Source organism: Paroedura picta, chromosome 1 (genome assembly GCF_049243985.1).
Source record: "Paroedura picta isolate Pp20150507F chromosome 1, Ppicta_v3.0, whole genome shotgun sequence".
In the NCBI taxonomy this organism is placed as follows: Eukaryota; Metazoa; Chordata; class Lepidosauria; order Squamata; family Gekkonidae; genus Paroedura; species Paroedura picta.
In genome coordinates, this window is record NC_135369.1 from 180,081,189 (window position 1) to 180,107,777 (window position 26,589).

Sequence of the window (26,589 nt, forward strand, 5' to 3'; positions counted from 1 at the left end):
GAATCAAATTACACATGCCCACCTACATGTCACTTACAGAGGGTGTGGCAGGGTGGGGTGGCCAGCTGACAGCACTTCTGGGTCTCCTGGAAACCTGAGCAATTATATCAGGGTCAAGAGGTTGTAAAAGTCTATTCTAAAGTGTAAAGGTCCAACATCACGGACCAGCTCGCATGTGGGGAAATATAAGGGAGGGTAGAACAGCAAATAGTCTCCTGACCTGATTCTGGATATTTCTGATATTTATTAGAAGAGCAAATATCACGAGTGTCTTTTGCAGTATCAGATATCACCAACCTGAACCCAGAAACACCAGGCATTTTATTATAGACAATATCCGACTGAAACCCCTAATGCCAGCTTGACCCATAACCTGTCATGTTCTGCCCTGCGTATGCCTGCCTTGGCTTCATCCGAGGTCCTGTCATTTTTTAAACCGACTAGCAAAATCAGAGGTCCGTGGCATTCTAGAAAGCCCTGAAACTATTCTTTTGGCACTCCCTTGCAGGTGGGAGGAACCCTGGGATCGAAAACCCAGTTACTTCCCGCCCCATGGAAGAGGGAATCAAGATAACTTTTCCCACCAGCAAACCCATGATCGCCCAGTACCTGAACTTCACGAAGGTGGCCCAGGAACCCAGTGCATACACCAGGCTGGTGGCCATCTTGGCCTACACGGCTGAAAAAGCCAAGTTTGCCACTGGACAGGAGCGGCAGGAATGGATGGACCTGTTCATTGACACTTTCAAAATGGTGCACAGAGAGATTGTGGGGGATCCAGAAACCGTGCTAGGCCTCTGTTGAGATTGCTTCTGTGCTTCTTGGTTCTGCCTGTGCAGCATAAAGCTAGTCGGAAGAGCTAACAGCCCCTTAGAAACCTTCCCAGAATCCCCATTAATGGTAGGACATTTCAGCAATGAAAGCTTCTTGAACAGGAATGTTGTGATGAATTTGTCTCTTGGTTTGGATTCAGCTTTGCTAGCAGACTAGTGCTCCAGATCTCTCCATAAGATAAAATTTAGCTATTATATTTTTAGGAAATGAAGCTATAGAGCAGGCATTCCCGATCCTGGGGTTATGCGAGAGCTCCTGAGGGGTTACGTGGCCTTTCTCACAACGTCAGGTGGCTGCTGACATCACTCAATGTCACTGGAGCCCATCTCTCTGTTGCTCTACAGGCCTAGTCTCTTTCTCCACAACGGAAACAGGAAACGATCAATTAATTGGTTGGCTCCCGCAACTTACTTCCCCACCCACCACTTCTGGGGTTCCTCAAAGCCTGAAAAGTATTGCAGGGGTTCCTCCACAGTCAAAAGGTTGAAAAAGGCTGCTACAGAACCAGGCAGGAAGGCTGGTTGTAGATTAGCAATTTAATGCTATCCCTCAGATTCACTGGAGAACCCAACACAATCTTTAAATAGGACAGGGTCCTATCTTTAAATAGGACAGGGTCCTATTAAATAAAAGAGTAAGGCCACCTGGGGAGGAGTTAGGGCGGGCCCTGTCCAGGATAAAAACTCAGAGGGCCCAATCAGGAGCCGCGAAGTTCCGAGTGTCCATCCAGGGCCAAGCAGCCAATGGGGAGGCGCGCAAAGTCCCTTCCAATTGGCCCCTCACCAGGACAGACCAAAATTCCATTCACCCAGCCCAGTCTGGCTGCCAGTCTGCTCCTGATGACCGCAGGGAGAGGAGGTCAGTAGGGCTGCCAAGGGCGATGAGAACAGAGGCTGCACCAGCCCTTTTCGCCCCAAGGCTGTCCTAACTGCCATGTCCAACTGTAAATTGCCTCAGAACCCTGACAGAGCTGGCAGGAGGCTGCAGAGGGCTCCCCCTCCCCCGTTCAGGCCTGCTGCGAAGCAGCCTCTGACAGGCCCTGACTGAGGGAAGGAGGCCTTTCCAAGAGCAACGCAGGGGAGCCTGAGGGCCTTCCTTTTGAGGGGGGGGAACTTTCCCCTTCTGCCAAACAGTTGGCTGACAGGGAGGCCACAGAAAAGCCCCTTCTCACTTAGAATACTGCTCTGGCCGGGGGTTAGACACAGCCAAGCCATGTGTCTTTCTTCTTTGCAACTCTCTGCAGATTTGAGGCCACTGCACAGCATTATTCTGCAGAGGAAGCTGGTTCTTTTGTCTCCTGTTTCATCTGCACAACAACCCTGTGCAGTAGGCCTCAAGTCTTTCAATTCAACAACAACCTGTGTGGGAAGCCTTAAATGTTTCTTCTCTACCACAACCGTGTCCAAAGTGGCCCTTTCTGCCTGGGGAGCTGATCTTTATACTCTGCAGGTGAGCTGTAATTCCAGGAGCTCTACAGGCCACACCTGTAGGTTGGCTACCCTGGGTTGGAAAAATTCCTGGAGATTTGGAGGTGGGACTCCAAAATCGTACAATGCCTCAGAGTCCAGCCTTCAAATGAGCCATTTTTGCCTGCAGTTGGTAGGGAGTGGTGCAGGAGTGTCCCTCCTGGCCTATGGGTTATAGCCAGCCCTTATCAGCAACTGTTTGTATTCTGGGGCGCAGACAGGCAGACCAGCATCAGTCCTGTGAGTCTGGAAAGTGCAGGAAGATCTAAATACATATTTACAGCCTGAAACTAAACAGAGAACAAGTAAATGTCTGGAGACACATCGTAACTGAAATAGTAACTGGCAAATAACCTTGACCTGGCAAATAAAAAAAAACAGTATTAAAAACCTTACTAAGGTCAAGACTGCTGTGCACAGACAGTCTTCCTCTTAGGGTTGCCAGCTTCCCTGTGAGGCTCGCTGCCCCACCTCCCTCATGGGGAGTCTGCTATGGGGAGAGAAGGGGAAGACGATTGGAAAATGCTTTGAGACACCTGAGGCCTGCTGGGTCACTGCGGCCCATTCCCAGTTCTCTCAGATCTCTCACAACCCTACATACCTCACAGGTTGACTATTGTGGAGAGACAAATGGAAAAGGTATTTGTAAACCGCTTTGAGACTCCTTTGGGTAGTAAGCAATAGGGTACAAAAATCCATTCTTCTAAGGAGCAACCATGAAAGACGCATGTGGGCACATAACATTTTACCAACAGTGAAAATATGGGAGACAGAAGGAACAGGGTGGACACCTGTGTACTGTGACTGCCCTATGTGTATTAGGGCAGAGGGGCATTTAGGTGAATGTGGCCTAATTCACACAAGAAGGGAAATAACGCAGAACTGGGGGGATTGGTTGCCATGTAATCTTCCCCTAAGAAGAGTCTCCAGTCTGATTTTCCCTTCACATATCTGAAGACATGGCTCTGGAAAGCTCATCTGTAACCACTATGCCACAATTCCCAAAGGTCAGTCCTCTCCCACAATCAACGAACATTCCACACCACAGGTTCTTGACACCCATATCTCCACACCCATGGCCTCATTTGCCACTATGCCACCACAACCTCCCACACAACACACATGACAACCCCATGCCCTTACAGACTGGACAACTCCTCCCCTTCCTCTTCCCACTGCCAAGCTCTAGCGCCCGTTGTATTCTTGGAGACAACGGGCTTTGCCCCTAGTATGGTATATTATAACTTGATCTTGTCAGATTTCGAAAACTAAGCAGAGCTGGTACTTGGATGGGAGACCACCAAGAAAGAGTTTTCAGAGGAAGGCAGTGGCCAGTGTAGCCTGGTGGTTAGGAGCAGCGACCTCTAATCGGGAGACCTAGATTTCACGCAACTTCGCCTCCATACCTTTCTTTGGCTGGTGGCGAGCTGGTTGCTCACTGCCAGCTAACAATTTACTTTTGGGGAATCCACTTTTTTGGATTCCCCAACTCTGTAGCGAGAGTTTTGCTGGAAGGAGGCGGGATATAAACGACGTCGTGTGAAATGACAAAAATATAGCGTCTGCAAAAGGTAAGCTTAACGCTATATTTAATGGGTGCGGAATGGCCCCCTGTTTGATTTCCCCACTCCTCTGCATGAAGCCAGCTGGTGACCTTCAGCCAGTTACTGTTCTCTCAAAGCTCTCTCAACCCCAGGCTTTCTCAACCAGACTTTCATGAAATCCTGGGGGTTTTTTGGCAGTTCTGGAAGGGGTTCCCAAATGGGTGGGAGTTAATTATTCTAATATATATTTTATAACATTTGCAAAACATTTATTGGGCGATATAACCTGCCCCCCTTCCCAAAATGGCCAATGATGTTCCTGAGGGGTGTGGCCTCGGGTGGACGTGTACACAGCTATGCTTCCCAACCATATTCTGCATGATCGCTCCACTTCTAGGGTTTCTCGAAGCCTGGAGAATATTTCAGTGGTTTCTCAATGCCTTTGTAGCAACCCTGGACTTCTCCAGGGACAACCCTGCTTAGCTTCAGAAATCTGACTAGATCAGGTTATCTTGGGCCATCCAGGTCAAGGTGTTCCTTTATCTACTGCCTGTAAGTCTGCCTGTTTTAGCTGCAAGAACTTTTCCAGAATTAGTCCAATCCAGGACGCTAAAAGAGACAGTGGGTGTAAATTCCCACAGAAGTGGTTTTGAACAAATAGCTGTTGCCTCCCAAGGCTTTTGTAAAATGCACGTTCAACTGAACCTCCAACACACCTAGAACGCTTGTCTCTTTGTGCTAAAACTCGGGGTTGTCTTTTGAATTCCTATCATTCAAAACTTCGATCCGAGTCTCCCAGATCCAGGCCCCTCTCCAAATCCACGGGAACAGGGAATTCGGGGAAACAAAAAGGAGCATTCCTAGCAAGTTCTTAGGCACCGCACTTTGTCCATTGCCTGTTTCGTTTGTATAGATGGATGTTCCCATTTTGCACATTCTCCCTGTCCTTTCTCGCTAATCGCATCCATAGTCCCAGGGGGAAATTATCTACGGGAGCAGGAAACCCAGTGGTTGTTGCTGTACTGTATAATTGTAAAAGAAACATTTGGGTTTCTTGGTGAGAAAATTCCCCTTGGAGGATTTATATATTGGGGACTAGAGTAGGCAAAATACCAAGAAGATATTAGAACCAGGGCTTCCCAAGAAAGCCAGTAAGGATCAAGCTCACTCAAATATTAGCAGTTTACAGCTGGGCTGTCATCGTCCTAAGTGTATATTTTTGCACCTTGTAGCCAAAGCAGCCCCTTGATGGGGCTCCCAAAGGAATAACTTATAATATATTGGGAAGGAACTGGAAGCGACCAATGTATCAGCCAAGAACTCCCAGCATTCTCATTTCAGCAGTAACCCTGCATGTGTGTTTCATTTCATGCAACGGGGCTTCTCAGCAAGCAAGAAACAGCCAGCGTGGAGGCAGACCAGTGGTCTTTTCTCCAGCTAGCATTATTTTTCCTTGTGAGCGTTGAGGAAGCAACCGTGTTTCAAAGGGATCCAGGCAGCAAGGGGTTTCCCAACCGTCACACATGGAAGGTGGTCCAGTGGGATCCTTGTCAGATCACCCATGGCTCCCTGGACAACCTAAGTGCAACAAGTGACCCTCCTCTACTTGGGGAATGCAAAGTCCGGTATTAGATTTCCAAATCCATTCTCAGTATCAGTCATTTAGGTCAAGCTTCCTCTCTCTCTCTCTCTCTCTCTCTCTCTCTCTCTCTCTCTCTCTCCCTCTGTAGTAGTAGTAGTAGTAGTAGTAGTAGTAGTAGTAGTAGTAGTAGTAGTAGTAGTAGGGAATTACACCAGAGCAATAAAACTAAAATGCCAAATATGCCTGTTTACACCAAACCCCTACAGGAGACGTAGGATATGACGAATACCTGGTGTAACTTACCGCATAATGCAAAGGATAAACAAATTGTTAAAAAATTGATTAATGGTTTAGCAGTCGAAATTCAAGAAAGCGAGTTAAAGCTGAAATCTAAATTAAGATGGATAAAAATAGATTCTTAGTTCGCAAGGCACAGCCTGCTTGAGCTGCGACCTCAAAGAACTATCAGAGAGAAATTGGCTACTGATTTAGTTATTCCTGGCGATTCGTCTGACGGTTGCCTGTTAATTATGGCTGTGTTTGCAGCGATTGGTTGTATCACCAAGGGAAGGATATTGTCGGCATTCACACAGCAAGGTTGCACAACCTGATTAAAGAGTAGATAAAATGTTTATTCAGGAACTATCATATTTGATAGGAGAGACAGAGATTGGTTCCTGACTACATCTCTAGCTTCAAATGGGTAGCCGTGTTGGACAGAAGTAGCACAAAAAAATCAGAGTCCAGTAGCACCTTTAAGACCAAAAAAAGATTTATTCAAGGCGTGAGCTTTCGAGTGCAAGCACTTAGTCTGAGGAAGAGTCCTTGCACTCGAAAGCTCATGCCTTGAATAAATTTTTGTTGGACTCTGATTTTATTGTGCTATATCTCTAGCTGAGAAACAGAGAGAGATTAAGGGTGGCACATCCCAGAAGGAGAAGGAGGAGATTGCCCCTAAGAGAAGCAATCTATAAGCAGGCATGGAAAGACACCGGGGGGTCCTGATCTCCCTATCCTGGGGGGTCCTGATCTCCAGGATCATCTTCTCCTCTTTGTACATGAGACATTTCCTAATACAACATGTATTTCTTCCGCTACCTCTGCTAGCCCCTTAAAGACTAACAAAATTTGTGGCAGGGTATGACCATTTTGTGAGTTACTGCTCACTTCTCCAGATACCGCTACAGATGGACCAACGTGGCTACCCCACCTGATCTACCTCAGTTAACTGAGGACGGGCTCAAAAACAAAGTTCATTGTGTGTCACTCAGAGACACACAAATATGGCTTCCCCCAGCAGATTCAGACTGCATAAGTGAGAGCAACTAGGGCAGGTTATTCAAATGCTTGAATGGTGAATGCCTTTAGATCAGAACGCATGTTAAGCCATTAGTGAAACCAGAGATCCGCCTGGCCATTTCCCGCTTTCAGAAGAAGGCCTCCCCTTGTAGTTGTTGATGCTGTGGCTTTAGCATGGACTGACCCGCGAGGCGCATGCAGATAGGAGAAATCTTGTTGTAGATTATAGAATGCTGTGGGCGTGTTACAAGGCAGTGCTGATGGTATATCCCATATCTTGTTTTGTATAAAGTATACGAGAAGAAGCTATATTCCGATTAAACGTTTAATGTGAAGAGAGCAACCTGCTGGTGTGGACTGGTGTTTTCCCTCGTTCTTCCGGAAACGGCCCGATGAACGTACCCATTGGCTTAGCATAGTTGGGTAGAGATGCTGCTGGGATCCAGAAGGTTTGGTTCTCAGAGCAGATATTGTCATAGGGGGGGGGGAATACTGGACCCTTTGTTTCAATTGAAACTTGGGGGTTCTTTAGTGAACAAGCAGCATTTTTTATGCTCCAATTTTGGGGTCATTTGGTCAAAACCCCTGAGTAATTGCAGAAACCCCCCAGCCCGAATCCTAAAATGGGATTGGGGGACCCAAATTCCACCAAATACCTGTATTTATGTTGTTCCCAACATTCAAATATGAAAAATACCTTATCTTTCAGGTGCACAACCCTAGGTATGGGTGTTACTTTGGTATATGGTCCATTTTTCATCCATGTCCTGAACAAGGGAAGGGGAAATGCAAAAGCACATGGATGCACAACTTTGAACTTGGGGAAGTTGAGCTTTACTCCAGTGACCAGTCTTTCCTTTATGTAGCTTCCAGCCTCACCCAAGATTCTGTAGCAAGAGCATGTTGCTGAGGGGAAAGAGAAAATTAGGGAAATTACTGAACTAAACCTCCCTGTGCAGTCAATTGCTGAAGATCCCTCCTCCCAGCCAAGGCCTTGGAGAACTTCTGATATTTTTAGGTCCTGCTTCACCATACCAGTGTTGAAGGCCACCAAGGCATCCTGAATTAGTGCTAGGCTCCACTAGGGTCAGGCCAAAAGTTGCCTCTGGGCTAGAGGTTGTGCGGTCTGGATCTGCCAGAAGCCAGAATCTAGAAAGAGCAAGCAAAGATCAGTTCAGAAGAATTTAGGGATGCTAGTCTCCAGGTGGCACCTGGGGATTCCTTAGGATTCCATTTCATCTCCAGACTATAGAGAGCCACCATGGTGTAGTGGTTAAGAGTGGAGTGGGAGCTTCTAATCTGGCAAGCTGAGTTTGATTCCCCACTCCTCCACATGCAGCCAGCTGGATGACCTTGAGCTCATCACAGCCCTGATAGTGATGTTCTGAGCAGCAGTCTTGTCAGAGCTCTCTCAGGTTCACGTGCATCACATAGTGCTGTTGTGGGGAGAGGAAAGGGAATGCAATTGTAAGCTGCTTTGAAACTCCTTCAAGTAGTGAAAAGTGGGGTACAAAACCCAACCTCCTCTTCCTCCTCCTCCTCCTTCTTCTGAGATCTGTTTCTCTGGAGAAAATGGCTGCTTTGGAGGGTGGACTCCATAACATTGGACTCCATTGAGGCCCCTCCCTGCCCCAAATCCCACCCACTCCAAACTCTACCCCCAAGTCTCCAGGTATTTCCCTACCCAGAGCTGGCAACCCTAGGAGAACCAGAAGCAGGTATTGACATCAAAGGAGATCTGAAGACAGCCGTGTGCAGGAACCCTGGCTCTGGTTGGTTTCTCTCCAGTAGCACTGTTGGTTGGAACAAAGAGCTAAAATTCCAGAGTCTTTACAGGCCGGGTGGAGCAGGAGATGGCCGCCTGAGCACTGGATCAAAGAGCAGAGCAGTTCCTGTATCTCAGTGTGATACTCTTGAGGAAGAGTCTTCCAAGCTCTGCAGGAGGCCAAGTGATGGAGTCAGACTCCAAGACCTTCCAAGCATCTCACCATTTAGCTACCTGCATGCTAGTAGCCCACTTACTGCCCAGGGAGCCGGGCAGCATTTGGAGCATGGCTGTGTTCAGCCACTCCTTGCTGTGCATGTGAATGAAGCTCTGAAGTAGGTGTCAATCCACTTGTGGCTACCCCTGCCCCATACCGACTTGCCGGGATCTGTGCCAGAACTATGACTCCTCCTCATGGAGCTCTATAAATCTCAGAATGCTTATTTTTTATAGCCTAAGGGGGAAATTAAATTAGGCTTCTGTATGCAAGCAATGGTGCTGTGCCAGGAGATCCGCAGGCAAACTTTCCTTTCCTCGCTGCGGACAAAAGTCTTGGCCGGGAACTGAGCAGGCTCTTTCCTCCTCCGAGCTTCATCGGCAGTCTCATCCCTTGCATCGAAAAGGGGGCTTTGAACAGACACTGAAGCCCCCCACTGCGCTCCAGCGGCCCCGTTCCCTCGGTTTTGCTGTATCCTTCACTTAAAAGCATCAGTAGGACGTTAGTGCTGGGCCACAAGCCTGTCTGCTTGCTAAGAAAAGCATGTTCCATTCCCCTTTTAAACTTTGGGCAGGAATATTTATTGCTCTTCAGGAAGGAAGGAAGGAAGGAAGGAAGGAAGGAAGGAAGGAAGGAAGGAAGGAAGGAAGGAAGGAAGGAAGGAAGGAAGGAAGGAAGGAAGGAAGGAAGGAAGGAAGGAAGGAAGGAAGGAAAGTCAGAGAGAGACAAACAGAGAGAGAGAGAGTGGGAAGGAAGGAAGGAAGGAAGGAAGGAAGGAAGGAAGGAAGGAAGGAAGGAGGGAGGGAGGGAGGGAGGGAGGGAGAATGGAAGGGAGGCAGGGAGGGAGGGAGGGAGAATAGAAGGGAGGGAGGGAGAATAGAAGGAAGGAAGGAAGGAAGGAAGGAAGGAAGGAAGGAAGGAAGGAAGGAAGGAAGGAAGGAAGGAAGGAAGGAAGGAAAGTCAGAGAGAGACAAACAGAGAGAGAGAGAGTGGGAAGGAAGGAAGGAAGGAAGGAAGGAAGGAAGGAAGGAAGGAAGGAAGGAAGGAAGGAAGGAAGGAAGGAAAGTCAGAGAGAGACAAACAGAGAGAGAGAGAGTGGGAAGGAAGGAAGGAGGAAGGAAGGGAGGGAGGGAGGGAGGAAGGAAGGAAGGAAGGAAAGTCAGAGAGAGACAGAGAGAGAGAGTGGGAAGGAAGGAAGGAAGGAAGGAAGGAAGGAAGGAAGGAAGGAAGGAAGGAAGGGAGGAAGGAAGGAAGGAAGGAAGGAAAGTCAGAGAGAGACAGAGAGAGAGAGTGGGAAGGAAGGAAGGAAGGAAGGAAGGAAGGAAGGAAGGAAGGAAGGAAGGAAGGAAGGAGGGAGGGAGGGAGGGAGGGAGGGAGGGAGGGAGAATGGAAGGGAGGCAGGGAGGGAGGGAGGGAGAATAGAAGGGAGGGAGGGAGAATAGAAGGAAGGAAGGAAGGAAGGAAGGAAGGAAGGAAGGAAGGAAGGAAGGAAGGAAGGAAGGAAGGAAGGAAGGAAGGAGGGAGGGAGGGAGGGAGGGAGGGAGAATGGAAGGGAGGCAGGGAGGGAGGGAGAATAGAAGGGAGGGAGAATAGAAGGAAGGAAGGAAGGAAGGAAGGAAGGAAGGAAGGAAGGAAGGAAGGAAGGAAGGAAGGAAGGAAGGAAGAAGGAAGGAAGGAAGGAAGGAAGGAAGGAAGGAAGGAAGGAAGGAAGGAAGGAAGGAAGGAAGGAAGGAAGGAAGGAAGGAAGGAAGGAAGGAAGGAAGGAAGGAAGGAAGGGACAATACTAAAACAGCCCTCTTCCTCTCTCCAAATATAGTTTCACAAAGGAGCCACAGAGGTGAAAGGGAGGGTTTTCCCCCATTCCTCTCAATAGATTTGTATCTGCTTCAGGCTTTTGTGCCAACACATCTTTATCTGGAAAGGTCTGGAATTGGCTGAATAACGTGTAGGCAGAAAGCAAATGATCCTGTCTTTCATTATCTCCGATCTCCAGTAGTTCTGGAAAGGAGGAAAGCTGTGGGAAGGGCAAACGTACAGCGCTCCGCCTTACCTTGTCTAGTGACACACATCGTCTAGAAGGCAGAAGCTATTGAGCCCGCCCCCTCAGAAAACAAGAATGTATATTTGGGCTGGGATCTATTCGCTCGAACTCACAAAATCTAGCCATGAGCACCTTTGAAAAGAACTCATGACAGGAACGTCAGTTCAGGTGGGCAGCCGTACTGGTCTGAAGCAGCAGAGCAGAGTTGGACTCCAGGGACACCTTTAAGATCCAACTGAGTCTGATCCATGGCGTTAAATCTGCGGGTTTGGTAAACAGGTTTCGTCAAAGGATCAGGTCTTTATTAACTCCAACGGCAACAAGGATAGCGAACAGCAAACGTCAGAAAACATCTAACTTCTGTCCACTTCAGGCAGCCTGCCAAATAACCTGATTGGTCCTTAATGGAGCCCAGCGATTGGTCCATCAGGAGAGTCTTCTGATGACCAGCAATTGGTGGCTTTACATTCCTTCATTTGCATATCACTTTCTTCAGCCTATGGGAAGGTATCTGCTCTGCCTGCCTAGCCTTGCACAAAAGCCTTAATTTTTTTCCCTATTTATAGCAGGTCACTGTGTGTGTGTGTGTGAATGTGTGTGTGTGTGTGGGGGGGTAGTCATTATTGTCCCTACAGTCAGTGCGAAAGACTTCAAAATCTTCCAAATGATAATAAGATTTTCTTCCAGGCTTGACTTCAGGTATAAAAACCAACTCCTCTTCTTGTGTTTCGGGAAGTCTGCTGCCCTGCCTGTAACAATGGGAATAGCAATAAAACGTTTCTCTTTCTCAGTCCACCTCAGCACCTTGTGCACACGAGGGAGCGCAAACAAAATATTTGCCCCAGGCCTGGCAGGAACAAAATAGGAAGCAAAGGACTTGCGTTGATCTAAAGGCCTTACAAGCCAACAAATTGACAATTGGGCTGGATGGCTAAGCTGCTGGCACTGTCTTCTCTGGTGGCGAATGCTGTTTAACACTGCTGATTGGAAAAGGTGCCTGTCAGTGACATATCTCCCCCTGACAGTCTTAGAGCTCTAAGCCAGGCAGTGCCATCCTGGAATGCTTACTGTGATCGTGGCCCAGTCACAGTTGTCTCTCAGAGCTGTTCTCACAGTCCCACCTCCCTCCCAGGGTGTCTGTTGTGGGGAGAGGAAGGGAAGGCAATTGTAAGCCACTTTGAGACTCCTTCGGAAAGGCAGGCTCTTTAAAAAACAGCTCTTCTTCTTCTTCCTGTCTGTTCCTTCTCTTCTCACAGAGCTTGCTGTTGCCCAGTGCACCCAGCGCCCCGTCGACATCGTCTTCCTCCTCGACGGCTCCGAAAGAATCGGAGAGCTGAACTTCCAGAGAGCCCACGGCTTTGTCGAAAACGTGGCCCGCCGCCTCACGCTGGCCCGGAGCGACACCGAGAACATGAACGCCCGCATGGCCCTCCTGCAGTACGGGAGTGAGAATGAGCATGAGGTGGTTTTCCCGTTGACGTACAACCTCACCGACATCTCCGACTCCATCGCGCAGATCAAATACTTGGACTCTTCCTCCAACCTGGGGTCTGCCATCATCTACGCCGTCAACAACCTCGTCATCAACCCCCGGGACAGGGCGAGGGGAGCCCGGCGCAACGCGGAGCTGTCCTTCGTCTTCATCACGGACGGCATCACGGGCAACAAGAACCTGGACGAGGCCCTCGACTCCATGAAGAAGCAGAACGTCGTCCCCACCGTGGTAGCCTTAGGCAGCGATGTGGACACGGATGTCCTACTGAAGATCAGTCTAGGGGACCGGGCGGCCATTTTCCGGGAGAAGGACTACGCCAGCCTCTCCCAGCCTGGTTTCTTTGACAGATTCATCAGGTGGATCTGTTAGCTTCAGGGAAATGCAGCCTCCTGGCAAGCACCACAGATATTCATGGCCTTAGACGGCCGTACGGCACAAGCTGTCTGAGGACAGCTGGCACCCCCAAAAAAACCTGCAAGGGATTTATTTTTATAGCCAGAAACCTGTAGGCGTCTTTAACATTTCATCATGATGAAAAGTCATGCTTATGGTGCTAATTAAAACCGAGACCGAGACAGGATCCAGAAACCCACCCAGTGTGATTTTTGTCATGCGTTAAAGCTTTCGACAGCGTTTGTACTGTAATCCTCTTAAGTGCTAAACAAAGAAACGGCAAAAGGGTTTGTATTTGACACCGAGGTTGCTTCCCCTCTAGGCGCATGCTCTGTATCTGCTAGAGGAATGGAATTGGTTCCACGTCGTGCAATAACATTCTTCAGAACAATCCAGGCCTTCCCAATGCCACAAGAGAGATCCTGCGACATGTTTACTCAGGAGAAAGTTCCATCCCTGCAAGTAGCTCCTTGGGTTTGCTTTCATTGCTCTTGGTTGTTGTACGGCTTCTGCTTCTTGGCTTCCTTCGTTATTTCCCGTTCTATGAATCATAGAATCATAGAGTTGGAAGGGGCCATACAGGCCATAGAATCATAGAATCATAGAGTTGGAAGGGGCCATACAGGCCATCTAGTCCAACCCCCTGCTCAACGCAGGATCAGGCCTAAGCATCCTAAAGCATCCAAGAAAAGTGTGTCTCCAACTTTTGCTTGAAGACTACCAGTTTGCTGGAATTAGCTGTGGCATTCCAAAATGAATTTTGACTGTCCCTTCATTTACTGCTTTCCTCTTTGTAGCCAAAGGGACTGTTTATTTCTATATATTAAATTCCCTTTTTGTGAATATCGTATTCTATCTGGGTGCATGTTTCAAAGGAAAGAAACAGCTGCTTGGGCTTCAAAGAGAAGACACAATTATAGCCCCTTCCCCCACCCCACCCCAAAAAAACTGTTTAAAGAATGCTGCAGCTACTCAGGTGAACAGGAAGCAAAGAAGTAGACAATGATACATAAACCGAAGAGTGAAGAAGCAATTTTTAAAGGGATAGTAACCTTGGGAAGTCTTCATAGCTCTTTGCCCATCAGTGATACTTGTTTTTGTGCTTATAAAGATTTTTTTTAAAAAAAGAACTCCCCCAAGCAGATCTGAAACGAAAACAGTGCAGAAGAAATCACTGCAATGCAAGGAGCTAATTCTCCACAAAAATAGAGGGCATGGATTGTGCTCCTTCCATTCTGCACATGTTGGATAATGCACTTTCATCATGGTTCTGCAGCTGGACTTACCTGTGCAGAACAGAAAAATCGACTTTGAAAGTGCCCCGAAAGTGCATTATCCAGCGTGTGCAGAATGAACAGCTGGAATGGGCGACATCCCCGAGGAATCCTTTCTAGCTTTCCCGCCCATCTATTTCTGAAGCGCTCCTCCTTGATTGGAAGCCAGGGATAATTTAACTTTCGCTCCAATCCGGGTGCTGACGGTCGCTACCTTCCCGAGGAATCCAAGACAGGAATAACAACTGGAAAACAGAGCTTGAATCCTGTGGCACCTTTAAGATCAGCAAAGTTTTATTCACGCAAAACCTTGTACCCCGAATAAAAATTTGTCTGTCTTAAGCGTGCTGCCGGACTCAAACTTGACTCTGGAGCTTCAGTCCAACCTTCTAGAGCAGCGGGAAGTTTTGTGACCAGCTGTGAGTGCTGGACTCCGGCCTGTGCCTCTCACAAACCACTTGCCCTCCTCGCTGTTGCTCGGGGGTTGTAGCTAAAAGAAGGTGCAAGGGACAGCAGCTCATTCAGCCTTTTCTATCCCAATGCATTTGGTGATGAGCTTCATCAGGGGATCTCAAGCAAAAACTTTTCCACCTCCTTAACTGCTCTCCCGGCCACCTTGGTTCTTCTTCCCCCCTCTCCTACCTACTGGTGCTGTGTTATTTTCTTCCCAACATTTGCAGTTTGGGGCACCTGGGCATTGGACTGCAGCAAGAGATGGAAGGGGGCTGTCTCCCTGTGTATGCTAAGGGGGTGGGTCACGTGATTGGCCTCGAATGCTGACGGTGTTTTGCTTCCAAAGCTGAGGGGGACCTTCCGTCTTCCTCTGTGGCTTCATCACCCAGGGGTGGCCAAACTGTGGCTCTCCAGAGGTCCGTGGACTACAATTCCCATGAGCCCCTGCCAGCAGCATGCTGGGAATTGTAGACCATGGACCCCTGGAGAGCCGCAGTTTGGCCACCTTGGAAGTTCCTTAGTTATTTTGCTTCAGCTTCTAGTTTACCTTTCCTCAAATCACAGTGCTATTCATCTGGATCTGAACTGGGCCACAGACCAATTTTCTGATCTGACCGTTTGCGAGCATGCTCCACGCCGCCTTTTTAATGGATGCAATCCACCTGTGGGAAAGAGGTCTCCCCCTTCTGCCTGCTCTCAGTCGTTCCCTTCCCTTTAATTGCTAATCGCTCCTCCTCTGGAACATAGTGGCATGGAGCATCAGGTCAGACCAGGCGCAAGATCATGTCAGCCGACGTGTACGGAAACCGCAAACTGTTGTGTATTCTTGGGATTGCCGTTTCTGGGACAACATCCTGACTTGAGCCAAAATTGCACTCTTGTTAAATAAACTTTTTTTCACACTACCTTAAAAATGGTGAGATGTATCGTTTTTGCATTCAAATCTATTTTAGAGGAAGGAAAGTTGGAAAGTTAAAATATGGAATCAGCGGAGTTGAGTCTCTCAGTATGCAGGGTGATATGAGAGCCAGTGTAATGTAGAGTTTAGAGAAGGGGCTCCTGAACTTTTTGAGCCTGTGGCCACCTTTGGAATACTGACAGAAACTGTTTCCGTATTTGGAGACATACCTTTTTTTGGTCTCACTTTGGATTTCCTTTGAATGCTGCAAGTCAACTCTAGGGTCATTTCCGCACGAGGAAAATGTTCCTGGACAGCCTTGGCATGTTGGTGGCATATATAACCCACTCCACATGACATCGGCAACATCCCAACGCTGTCCAGTATCCAGGTCACAATTTAGCCATTTTTAACTTGTGATTTCAAAAATCCAGAAAACTGGATTTACCACCCTAAATTGTGTGAAGCACCAGTGAGCAATCAGTGAGGAACCAGGGATAAGATCGTATGGAGGGTACAATAGTCTCAGCAGCTTTCTCCCACCCTCATTCCCACCCTTCCCTCTCCATTTCCTGATTTGAGTATTTTTTTTAATGGCATGGTCCATGTTGCAGTGGGACCGCAAACCTACATTATCCAAGGTGAAATAAAATCTTCTGTCAAGTGTCCACAGTCTTCTGATCTGAGAGCCAGTTTGGTGTAGTGGTTAGGAGTGCAGACTTCTAATCTGGCATGCCAGGTTTGATTCTGCGCTCCCCCACATGCAGCCAGCTGGGTGACCTTGGGCGGGCCACAGCACTGATAAAGCTGTTCTGACCGGGCAGTGATATCAGGGCTCTCTCAGCCTCACCCACCCCACAGGGTGTCTGTTGTGGGGAGAGGAAAGGGAAGGCGACTGTAAGCCGCTTTGAGCCTCCTTCGGGTAGGGAAAAGCAGCATATAAGAACCAACTCTTCTTCTTCTTCTTCTTGGGATCAGATAGGCAAAACACAGCCCCATTTTTGTTTTCTGGAGGTAGGAAATGAACTGAGAAAGGGGGTGATCTAGCAGCTTTCTTACAATCATTCAGCCATGTGTGGTCATTGTTTTTAAGCCTCCCATTAGCACAAAATGTCTTTTGGGGCTTCATTTACCTGTCCAGCCTTCTCACAATTGGGGCAGGCAAAAACAGTCCTGTTTGCATCTTCTGGGATATGAGCTGGGGGGGAGGGGGTGATCTAGTTGCCAATCCTACATGAGTCTGGACAGTTTGTTTTAAAGCCTACAATCAGCACATAACGTCTTTTTGGGCTCCAGAAATCCATCCACAAAGAAATAAAGTGCACAAAAAAAATCCCCCCCAAAAGGGGGGGGGGATGCTGTATTGTTCTGCCGTTTCTCTATAGAAATGGGACAGTGTGGATTTTATCAAAGATGCATCTGTGTTATGGAATTACCACATAACAATGTAGAATTTCCTTTTTTTAAAAAAAATTATAATTTGGGGGCTGGAAGGGAGAAAGTTTCAGTCCATGAGAGAACTGCTGTGTTGTGATTGGTGGCTTGCTGTGATTGACAAGCCAAAGAGCGGGGGGGGGGAGAGAAGTTTGGCTTGTTTTCCTTTGCAGCCTCGTCAGGAGGCAAAAAGCCTCTTGGGTCTCCCCATGAGGAGAGCTGCACATGCAAGATTTACCATCCCACATTTGCCAGCAGGAAGCCACTTGCATCTTACTCCTCCTTCCAGAAATGGCCTAGCATTTCTGTATTTGGGCTTTCCTCCCCTTATTTCCCAGGCTGAAATTTGTGACATGCTTTCTGCACAGAATCTGATGGAGACAGCCTCCCATCATGCTTTGTTTCCTTCCCCTTTTCCAAAAATGTGGGGGTTTTTTAATGCTCCCTTCTTATACCTTTGTTTTCATTGTGCCCCTTAATCTCACCATTCTGCATACTTGATCACCTCACCCCCTTCCCCCAAAGTGAACTGAATGCATCTGTGTAAGTCTGCAAGACTGCCTTTTTAAAAATTAGAAACAGCATTGTAACGTGATTACACCTTTTTTAAAAGGCAGATTTTTAGGAATGGAGGGAGGAGGGAGAAAGGGAAGAGGGAAGGAGGACAGTGATGAGGAAACAAGTATGGCCAAAAAAACTCAAAATGCCAGATGCGGGGGAAAGCCCTATTGCATGCATTTCTGCATTCAGCAGCCCTGAACTAGACCCTATTAGACCCCGCTTGAAAAGATGAAATCCGGTATTCTGAGGATTCATTTCCTGCAGGGCAATTCAGGGCTTTGCCTAAAGAAGCAAATTTTAGTGCGGAAATAGACAGAGGGAGCTAGATCCAGGCTGTGAAGCTCCTGGAGATTTGGGAAGGACCCTGGGTAAGACAGGGACCTCACTGGGATAGAGTCCACCCTGCAGAGCTGCCATTTTTTCCAAGGGAACTGATCTTTGTAGTTGGGAGATGAACTGTAATTCGGGGGAGAGGGGTTCCCCTGGTCCCACTGCAGGTTGACACCCTGGAGGGGGAAGCCATTAAATGGCTACCACAAAATAGGTGCTACAGGAAGCAAAGCCAGCCACAAAACGGCTGCTGCAGCTGACCTTCATTCACACAGCTGAGATACTTAGCTGCAATGGCTGCTGCAGCCAAAGCAATGTTTTAAAAATCCGCCCAACCCATTGAACCTCCACTGGCCAATCAGAAGAGTTGCTGGGCAAAAGCCGCACTTGGCCCAGCCCACTTGTGAAAAACACTTGATGGGTACCAGGAAAGGTGTTGGCAGGGTACCATGACGTACAAAGGCACCCCATAGAGGACCACTGGTTTAGACTGCAGACTCGTATCTGGGAGACCCTGGTTAAAATCCATGTTCCCTCGTGGAAGCTCACTGTATAACCTTAGGGCAGTCACGTGATCTCAGCAGTCATGTGATCTGACTCACCTCACAGGGTAGTGGCGAGGATAAAGTAGTCAAGCGGAGAACATGGTAAACCACATTAAGTTGAAAGGTGAGGCGCGAACGACGAACATCAAGCTGAAAAGTAGTTCCTTAATTCAGCAAGGCCCCAATAGGATCAATGAAGCACATAATACAAAATGTCATGGGGCACCCAACTTGTTTGTGCAAATCAGTTTATTGCTGCGGAGTTTCGGAGTTTTTAACGCACTTATCCGAGGGGCCACGATAAACCCTTAAATCAGTGTGAATAAGAACATGACTGCTTACATGAAAACGGGCAGCAAACTTGGCATGGCGATATTTTTTTACTATGCTCGTGACAACAGTGAAAGCGAACGTTGAGCCATTCACGTAAGCAAAGAGAAGGGGGGATAGCGAGGGAGGCTTCTTGGGTAGCCTCTCATGCCGGCTGGCTGAGTTGTTTCAAACGCTGCCTTCAGTCAGAGTCAGAAGAACTGCTGCTGGAACTGCTTGAGTGCTGGAAGAGAAATAAAGAGAAACATATTCGGCCTGTTGCCAGTTCTGTTCTCACCGGATCATTTCTATTAGGCCCCCACAGGGATGCCTGATCCCTTCTGGGTCCCTGTGAACCCCCACTTTGGTGTAGCTTTGGGGGCTGCAGAAAGCAGTGGGAAATTACCCCCCCACACCCAAAAAAAAATAAGAAGCAGCTGCTTTCACAGTGATCCTTTCCCCCCTGGACCTTCCGCCTGCATTCACAGGGACCAGGAAGAACACCCCAATGTGCTGATGTTATCTAGAAGTGACATCAGCATCAGGGGGTGATGCTCTGGGTTTAGAGCAAAACTCTATGGTTTGAAGCTGATTTTTTTTTACCATAGAGTTTCCCCAAATGCCAGCACATCACCCCGACATTTCACATGTGCCAACATCACTTCAAGGTGATGTCAGCATACTAGATGCTCTTCTGGGTCTGGGTAAGTGGGGGGAGTTCCTGGAGAGAACTCCCTCCCCCGTTCACAATGCAACAGCACCTGGCAACCCTGCCTCCACTCTTTTATTGACCCATGTCTGTGGGCTTGTCTGCATTCTCATTTCCCTTGCTTGTAAGTTTCTGTTTCTTCATGGAGATTTCGCACTGCATGCCTTTTGCTTCCTCTAGTGGTTGATTCGATATTGCAGTGGTTTATTTCCAGCACAAAAACCTGCAGTTTATACCTGTGGGGAGATATACTGTAAATAAACTTGTGCAATATCAGATCAACCACCAGAAGAAGCAAAATGTGTGTGGGACAGTAACCCCACCAACAGCGAACACAGAGGAAAATGTGAATACGGAAAAGCATTGTTTTTTTCAACCCTTTCATTTTTGTCCTGTTGGGTGGCTGTTCTCACTCACTATGAACATACAAAGCAGAGCAAAGGATTTAATGGCCCTACTGAAGGAAACTTTCTTCTTTCTGTACCTGACCTTGCATACCTCCAAGTTGCAGCGGCACCCCTCTCTTACCTTCTTGCCATGAGAATGATGCCCATGCTCATGGTGCTTATGATGCTTGTGCTTCTTGTGATGCCCATGGTGCTTTCCTGGGGAATGGCCACCAGGTGGCGGTGCTGCTGGGGCTCCTGGATAGTATCCAGGCCCTCCAGGGTACATTCCAGGTGGGCCAGGAGGTGGGTTTTGTCCATGATGTCCATGGTGATGTGGTCCAAGTGGTTGGGTCCCCCAGGAGGGAGGATGCGGGGGAGCTGGGCATGGCTGCATACCAGGACTGGGATATAGCCCAGGTTGTCCAGGATAAGGTTGCTGAGGTGGCATCCCACCTGGTGCTCCTAACAGAGAGAAAAACAAAGCCATAGAGTCAGGGCAAGGCACCTGTGAACTCTCCAAATAACAGAATTGCTCACTGCAAAACTATGGAAAAGGGTAATGCTTTTCTATCTGACAAGGCCTGCTGTAGCCCAGCCTGCATCCAGGAAAAAGATTCCCCAATCTCCCAGTGGTTGCCATAATACCCAAGGTCTTAAGCACTTCATAAACACCAGAGGAAGGCCCTCTGCCTGCTCTCCAGAAGCAAGCAGTCATGAATCAAGGCTACTCTCTTGTAGGCGACAAGGAAACCAAGACATTTCTTCATCAAAAGAGTTCAAAGTTGGGTATTATGTCCAAGAGCAGGGGTAGTCAAACTGTGGCCCTCCAGATGTCTGTGGACTACAATTCCCAGGAGCCCCTGCCAGCAAATGCTGGCAGGGGCTCCTGGGAATTGTAGTCCACGGATATCTGGAGGGCCGCAGTTTGACTACCCCTGTCCAAGAGGGTACATCTGGAAACATTGTGAGAGACTGTTGCTAAGAAGAATTTTCTTAAGTAGCCTTTGGGTACAATATTGACAATCCCCTTCCCCCACAGTCACACCTTCTTCCCGCCACAAGCTGTTCCCACGGCAGGAGGGCTTTTATCTTCAAAGGCCAACTAGAGCAAAGCAAAATCCACGTTTCTACACAAAATGGCCAAAAGGTGGCCAGAACTAATTGCAAGGGCCATAACATACAGAATGCGATAGCATTCTGAAGGCCATTAAGCGCTGCGTGGGAACAAACTATGTATGTGCTGAGAACCTGCTGATGAGAAGAGGGAGTGGGGAATAGGAAACAGAGGCAGAGTCTGATGGCTCCTGGGGATTAGGCTCATTGTTCATATGGGGCTACCTGACATGAGCTCCTGTTCAAGTTCTCCTGGAACCAGCAGGCCAGGACCTCTCTGAAGGGGATCTATGCACTGCCTTGACCTTCAGATGCTTCCCACCAGAATCCCCAGTAGAAGAGAAGGTGGCTGCTGAGAGCTAAAGTCAGTCAGAACTATCCAGAGGAGCGTACTCTAGGCAACATGGCCCTTCCAAACTCCAACCACACTCACAAGGAAAATGGAGCTCTTTAGATCTTGGCAAGATCAAGGAACTCATTCTAGATCAGACGTCTCCAACGTGAGGCTTGGCTCATGCTTCTAGAAACTGGGCAGGGTGAGTCTTTTGCCCAGCAAGGCTTCTGACAGGCCATAGAATATTTGATTAGCTGTGCCAAGTCCAAAGCCCGTAGCTGACAGGATAATGTGAACCCACGAAGCAGTCTTATGCTGATTCAGCGTTCAGTGGACAAAGGGCAACACTGTGCTACTGGCCTTATGCCCCATTGAAGTTCCTCCCCTCCCCAAACCCCACCCTCCAAATATCTCCAGGTATTTCCCAACATGGAAATCTTAGACATCAACTTTTACCTGGGTTAGGGTTCCACATCTCAAGAGTTGGTCACAATCTGCAACGAAGAAACACCACCTTGTTAGAAGGATTTTCCACCCACCCTTTCTCCGTTGTACCGACCTAAAGTCGCCACCTTTTCCCTCCCTAACTTGGCACCTGTGTTTTATGAGGGGGATGTTCCCAGGACAGAGAGAAGCAAGAAGGAGGGAAGAACAGCACCTATGACGTTAGGCTGTTTGATACTGACCTCATCATTTTCTGTCTGTCACTGACATGAAAATATTTGTGTTTCCCCTCATTTATTTAAGGGTGGTCATCTACCTTTTCTTGACAGGTGTCTTTTGAACATTATCAGCTCACCCTCTAAGGAGGCCTAAACCCATCTGTGTTTGCAAGCATTTCTTTATTTACATTCCACTTTCTCCCTCAGTTTGGACTCAAAGCAACTTGTAGCACTGCAGTCTCCCTTCCTCCATTTTCTCCCAATAGCCCAATAAAGTAGAAGGCTGGGCTAAGAGTCTCAGATGGGTCCAAGGTCACCTAGAGAGCTTCCATAGTAGAAGTGGGGATTCAAACCCAGGTTGGCCATGGTCTTAGTCCGCTAGGGTTGCCAGCCTTGAGGTGGACCTGGGGATCTCCTGCTTTGGCACCTCGCCCCCACCCCCCACCCCCGCTTCAAGGGTTCAAGAAACCTGAGAGTAATTTGAAGAGATCCTGTCCCTACACTCTATCTGTCTCCTGTTCCACAACTGGGAATGCATCTGTCCATTAATTTTAATCTTGACATTTTTATTTCCTTTACTATGTTCCCCCATCCCCCAGCATTGAAGCCAAATGGATGATATTTTTGTCCCCCAAAGGAATTTTTACCCCCTGGTTGAAAAATTTTGTACACTTATATTGCACTTGTAACTGTATGTTATTGTAATGATCTCTGATGAAGAACTTATAGATCAAAATGCATTCGGTCCAAGTTTTTTGTCCTTGTGCTGTACATGTTTGACTGATGTGTGTGTGATCTATAGGGGAAATCAATGTTCCATTTTTAGGTTTTGTAATATTTTAACAGAAGAGAAAGGGAACCTTTTTCAGGCAATATGTTTGTAATGATTAGTAAATACAATTTCGTTTACATCTTTTATATACCAGAAGGAACAACCATAACGGTTAATTACCTGCAGGTCTGTTTAATAAATGGTTTATTTAATATGTTTATAATTTTGTGTCTCTCAACCTCTTTGGCTCTCACCTATTTTTCAGATTGGTTTTTTGTTTCCACTTCTTTTACGTTGTTTGCATAAATTATCATTACTGGAGGAAAGGGAGCCATTCCATTTCCACACTAGGGATATCATTTAGATTTGCATTTTTAAAGGGCTGAGTTTGTCGTCCATTTCTGCACTGAAATTCACATTTTGGGGTGCAGACCTGAATTGCCCTTGCCCTGCAGCAAAGGAATACCCAGAAATCCAGTTTCTACTTTTTGAAGCAGGGTCTAACAGGGTCTAGATCAGGGCTAACCAATGCTGAAACATAATATTCTGGCTTTTCCAGACTGTGCCCGCCATTGTCCCCCATCCCCTGTAGCATCAATTCCGTCTTTCCCTCCCTATTCGCTATTTTTTTCCAAAAAAATAAACTATAATAGGTGTTTCAGAATGTATAATTGAGACTAAGAGGATAAAGGCTATTTTATGACTCAGTTTTTAAACCTCCAAAAATTCCCAAAACATTTCACAAAAAAAGGCCTCTCCAAGAGAATTTATGCATCCCACAGTTCCTCCTCCTTCCTTCCCTGATCCTTCAAGAGTCCAGCTGCTGGTTTGTGTTGGGGAAGATTGATGCCTGAACTTTGCACCTCTGTAGTAACACTATTAGGGATTTTTTTTGGGGGGGGAGGAATGCTGAACAGGGTGGGAGAGAAAAAAACACCATGGTGGGGAGGTGATCAAGGGCACAGAATTAAAAGAAAGGTGTAAGCAGGTACCATTTTGCAAAAAAAACCCACACACACAACCTTTTGGAACAGGGGAAAGGGAAGGGAGCAAAGCATGATGGGAGACCACCTCCATTGGGCTCAGATGCAGAAAGGATATCATAAATTTCAACCTGGAAAATGAAGGGAGGAAAGCCCAAATGCAGAAAGCAAGGTGTCAGTTCACAGCATCCAAAGGAGATGCAAAGTGAGACTAAAATGAGGCATGTCTCCTAATGTGGGAATGATCTCAGTGCAGTGAAATAGTTAAAGTGTCAGAGATGGATCAGGGAGATCCGGATTTGAATCCCTGATTTGCCATGGAAGTTTTCTCGGAAGAATCTCAGCCTTATTTAAGTCAGTTTTTTTTTGTGAGACGAAAACAGAGGAGAGGTGAAGGATGTAAGCTCTTTTGTGTCACCATTGGGGAGAACGGTGGAATATTAATACAAAATTAAATAGCTAAATAAGTTCATCTCCAGCTATATCTGTGACATCTTCTGCAGATGTTTCAGAAGTGTCTGGATTAGCAAAACCACCACAGTTGAATATCTGCAAAGGTCTGTGGGACAGCCTCCACAGCTCACAAAAAGGAAAGGGCTCTAAAAGAGATGTAAAATGAGAAGAAAGCCTGCCCAATGTAACCCAACAACGTGCAATACGGGAAGTCAAGGTGAGACTGCAAATAGGTTTTTTTTAGTCCCATGTCAAGTAGGAAAGGGATGGCTCTGAAGTTCAGAAGAACCTTCTGTTGTCCAGCGATGAATCAATAACTTATAACACAGAATCTCTCTTGTAGTCTTGGTGCGATAAAAGTGCAGTGATACTTTCCAATCCGCCATTAGTGAAAAGGAAAAAAACACACGGATTGGAAAGATCACATTTCTCTATAATGGAGTTTAAGTCCAGTGGTACCTTTCAGATTGGACTCAGACTTTGGTCTGCTGCTTCCAACCAACACAGTTACCCACCTGAATCTATTTCTCTATAATGTAATTGTTCTTTATGTCCCCGAGAGCAACAGACCCAAGGGCAGAGTTAGCTGCGTGCTCCTCCAATGTCTTTCCCTATGAAATATGCCAGAGGCTGAGTCAAATGACCATTCCCTCAAAACCACAGCCTTATCTGTCTAGAGCAGGGGTAGTCAAACTGCGGCCCTCCAGATGTCCATGGACTACAATTCCCAGAAGCCCCTGCCAGTGAATGCTGGCAGGGGCTCCTGGGAATTGTAGTCCATGGACATCTGGAGGGCCGCAGTTTGACTACCCCTGCTCTAGAGCGCCAGCATAGTGTACTGATTAAACAGCAGCAGACTATAATCTGGAGAACCAAGCTTGATTCCCCTCTACTTCTCCACCTGCAGCCAGCTGGGTGACCTTGGACTAGACACTGTTCTCTCTGAGCTTTCTCAGCCTCTCCTGTCTCACAGGCTGCCAGTTGTGGGCAGAGGGAAGAGAACGAGCCTGTAAGCCATGTTGTGACCCATGAGCCAGTCACAATTCTCTCAGAGCTCCCTCAGCCTCACCCACCTCACAGAGTGTCTGTTGTTAGGGGAGGAAGTGAAGGCGATTGGAAGCCGCTTTGAGACTCCTTTGGGTAGAGAAAAGCAGGGTATAAACCCCAAGTTTTCTTCTTCTTAGTGGATGAGTCTACACAACACCAACAACAGGTGGCTACTTAAACACTGTCATTTCTCCTCAACTCACTGTATTAACAGATTCTCTCAATGGCCAAAATAAATGAGTGGAGAAAGTTGGTCTAGGGAGCTTTTTATCCTTCTGCCATTGGGACAGACCAAAGGGAATATTTCTTCAGTAACGCAATGTTGGAATTCACTGCCAGTGGAGGTAACAACAGCCATAACCACAGAGAACTTTAAGAGTTGGTTAGAAAGATTCATGGAGGACAAGTCCAGCAACATGGTGATTGAAGGAAATCTCCTTATCCAGTGGCAGCAAACCTGTGAACATCATTGCTTGGAGTCAGAAGCTGCAGAGGATGCCTTGTTTGCCTCCCAGGACAACTGGTTGGCCACCGGCAGTATGAAACGAGAGGCTGGACTAGATGGACCACTGGTCTGACCCAGCAAGCTCTTCTTACGTTCTAAAATATGGAACCGGACGTCTGAGTTCTTGCACTTCCGAAATGGAGTCCTTGTAGGACTGAGTTTGGCAAGAAAACCCACCCCCTGCCGCCACCCCCACGAAAGGTTGCTTCAGCTCATCCCATTATTTTACAAGCTCAATATGGAAAACAAATCCGAAACTGCCTACCGTGCCAAAGGTAAAGTCTTTTGTAGGGCTGCTTCTTTCTTGGTGGCTCACACAGGAAACAGCCTTTGCTTATATAGCAGCCTCCCCCGCCCCCACCCCCCACCCCAGATTGCTAATGGGAGTGCCTGGGAGACGGCAGCACCATGAAGCAAAAGGCCTTTATTGGCGTTTCCTCCTTTCCTGCTAGTCCTTTGCATCAAAGTCCACACCGAAGCACAAAGCCAAACCGTGCCTGGTCCCGCTCAGCACAGGGGCAGTGCCACTCTGTCGGAGGGAGGGATGTTTATTTTAAAATCACCTGAGGCCTGAGTCATCTTTGGCCTATCCCCAGACCTGGAAGCGAGATTTAGCATTATGCTATAGCAAACGGTTGCATGTTTCACCCGGAGCTCCTGGATTCTGATTTTATTGCACCTGGAGAGCAGCTAGGGTGAGCGGGTTCCCCCTGGCCACCAGCAGGAGATGAGGGAGTGGCATTTCCAGATCCAGGTTGGGAAACTCCTGGAGAATTGGGGCTGAGCCTGGGGAGAGCAGGGACCTCAGTGGGACACAATAACATAGAGTCCATTCTCCGAAGCAGCAATTCCCAGCCCAAGGTCCACTGCAGCCTTCTGAAGAGGCTTAGTGTACAGCACCCCACTGCCAACCAGTCAGTGCCTGTCCTGGAGGACTAGAGTGTGGACTTTGAGATCTCTAGGTCTTGGATTCCAGGTGCCATCAGGACTATCTGCAATATTTTGTGACCCGGAAAAGAAGATCAGGGCCCTGACGGAACTCGAACAGTTCCACAGGATCAGCAAAAGGGAGTTCCTTCGCCAGGCATTTGGTTGAGGTTGACCTGAACCACCACTTCCCATGGGCCCTCCTCTGAGCCTCCCTCTTATGGTACCCACTGCGATTCTGCTCAACCCACTAGG

At 47.7% G+C, this 26,589-nt stretch overlaps 1 protein-coding gene and 1 long non-coding RNA gene across 4 annotated transcripts in view; one reads left to right on the plus strand and one right to left on the minus strand.

The window, feature by feature from the left end:
• The window catches only part of COL6A2 (collagen type VI alpha 2 chain), a 62,571-nt gene extending 47,294 nt beyond the window's left edge, over positions 1–15,277 (plus strand). Inside the window, exons 28-29 of one of the 3 annotated variants that reach the window (XR_013226979.1) lie at positions 12,005–13,218; positions 13,262–15,277. Coding sequence is in view for 2 of the 3 variants with exons in the window: in XM_077314023.1 (XP_077170138.1) it covers positions 12,005–12,612 (608 nt within the window). In the remaining variant the exon portion in view is untranslated. Of the gene's footprint in view, positions 1–508; positions 7,065–12,004 lie in introns of those variants that run through there. The other 2 variants (XM_077314032.1, XM_077314023.1) reach the window with 2 other exon arrangements.
• Positions 15,278–18,362: 3,085 nt separating this feature from the next.
• LOC143825749 (uncharacterized) lies at positions 18,363–25,787 on the minus strand. Its single transcript, XR_013226980.1, has 4 exons — positions 25,673–25,787; positions 21,442–21,479; positions 19,678–20,000; positions 18,363–18,684 (listed from the first exon to the last, which is right to left on the minus strand). It is a non-coding gene; the product is annotated as an uncharacterized LOC143825749 (long non-coding RNA).
• Positions 25,788–26,589: the final 802 nt, after the last annotated feature.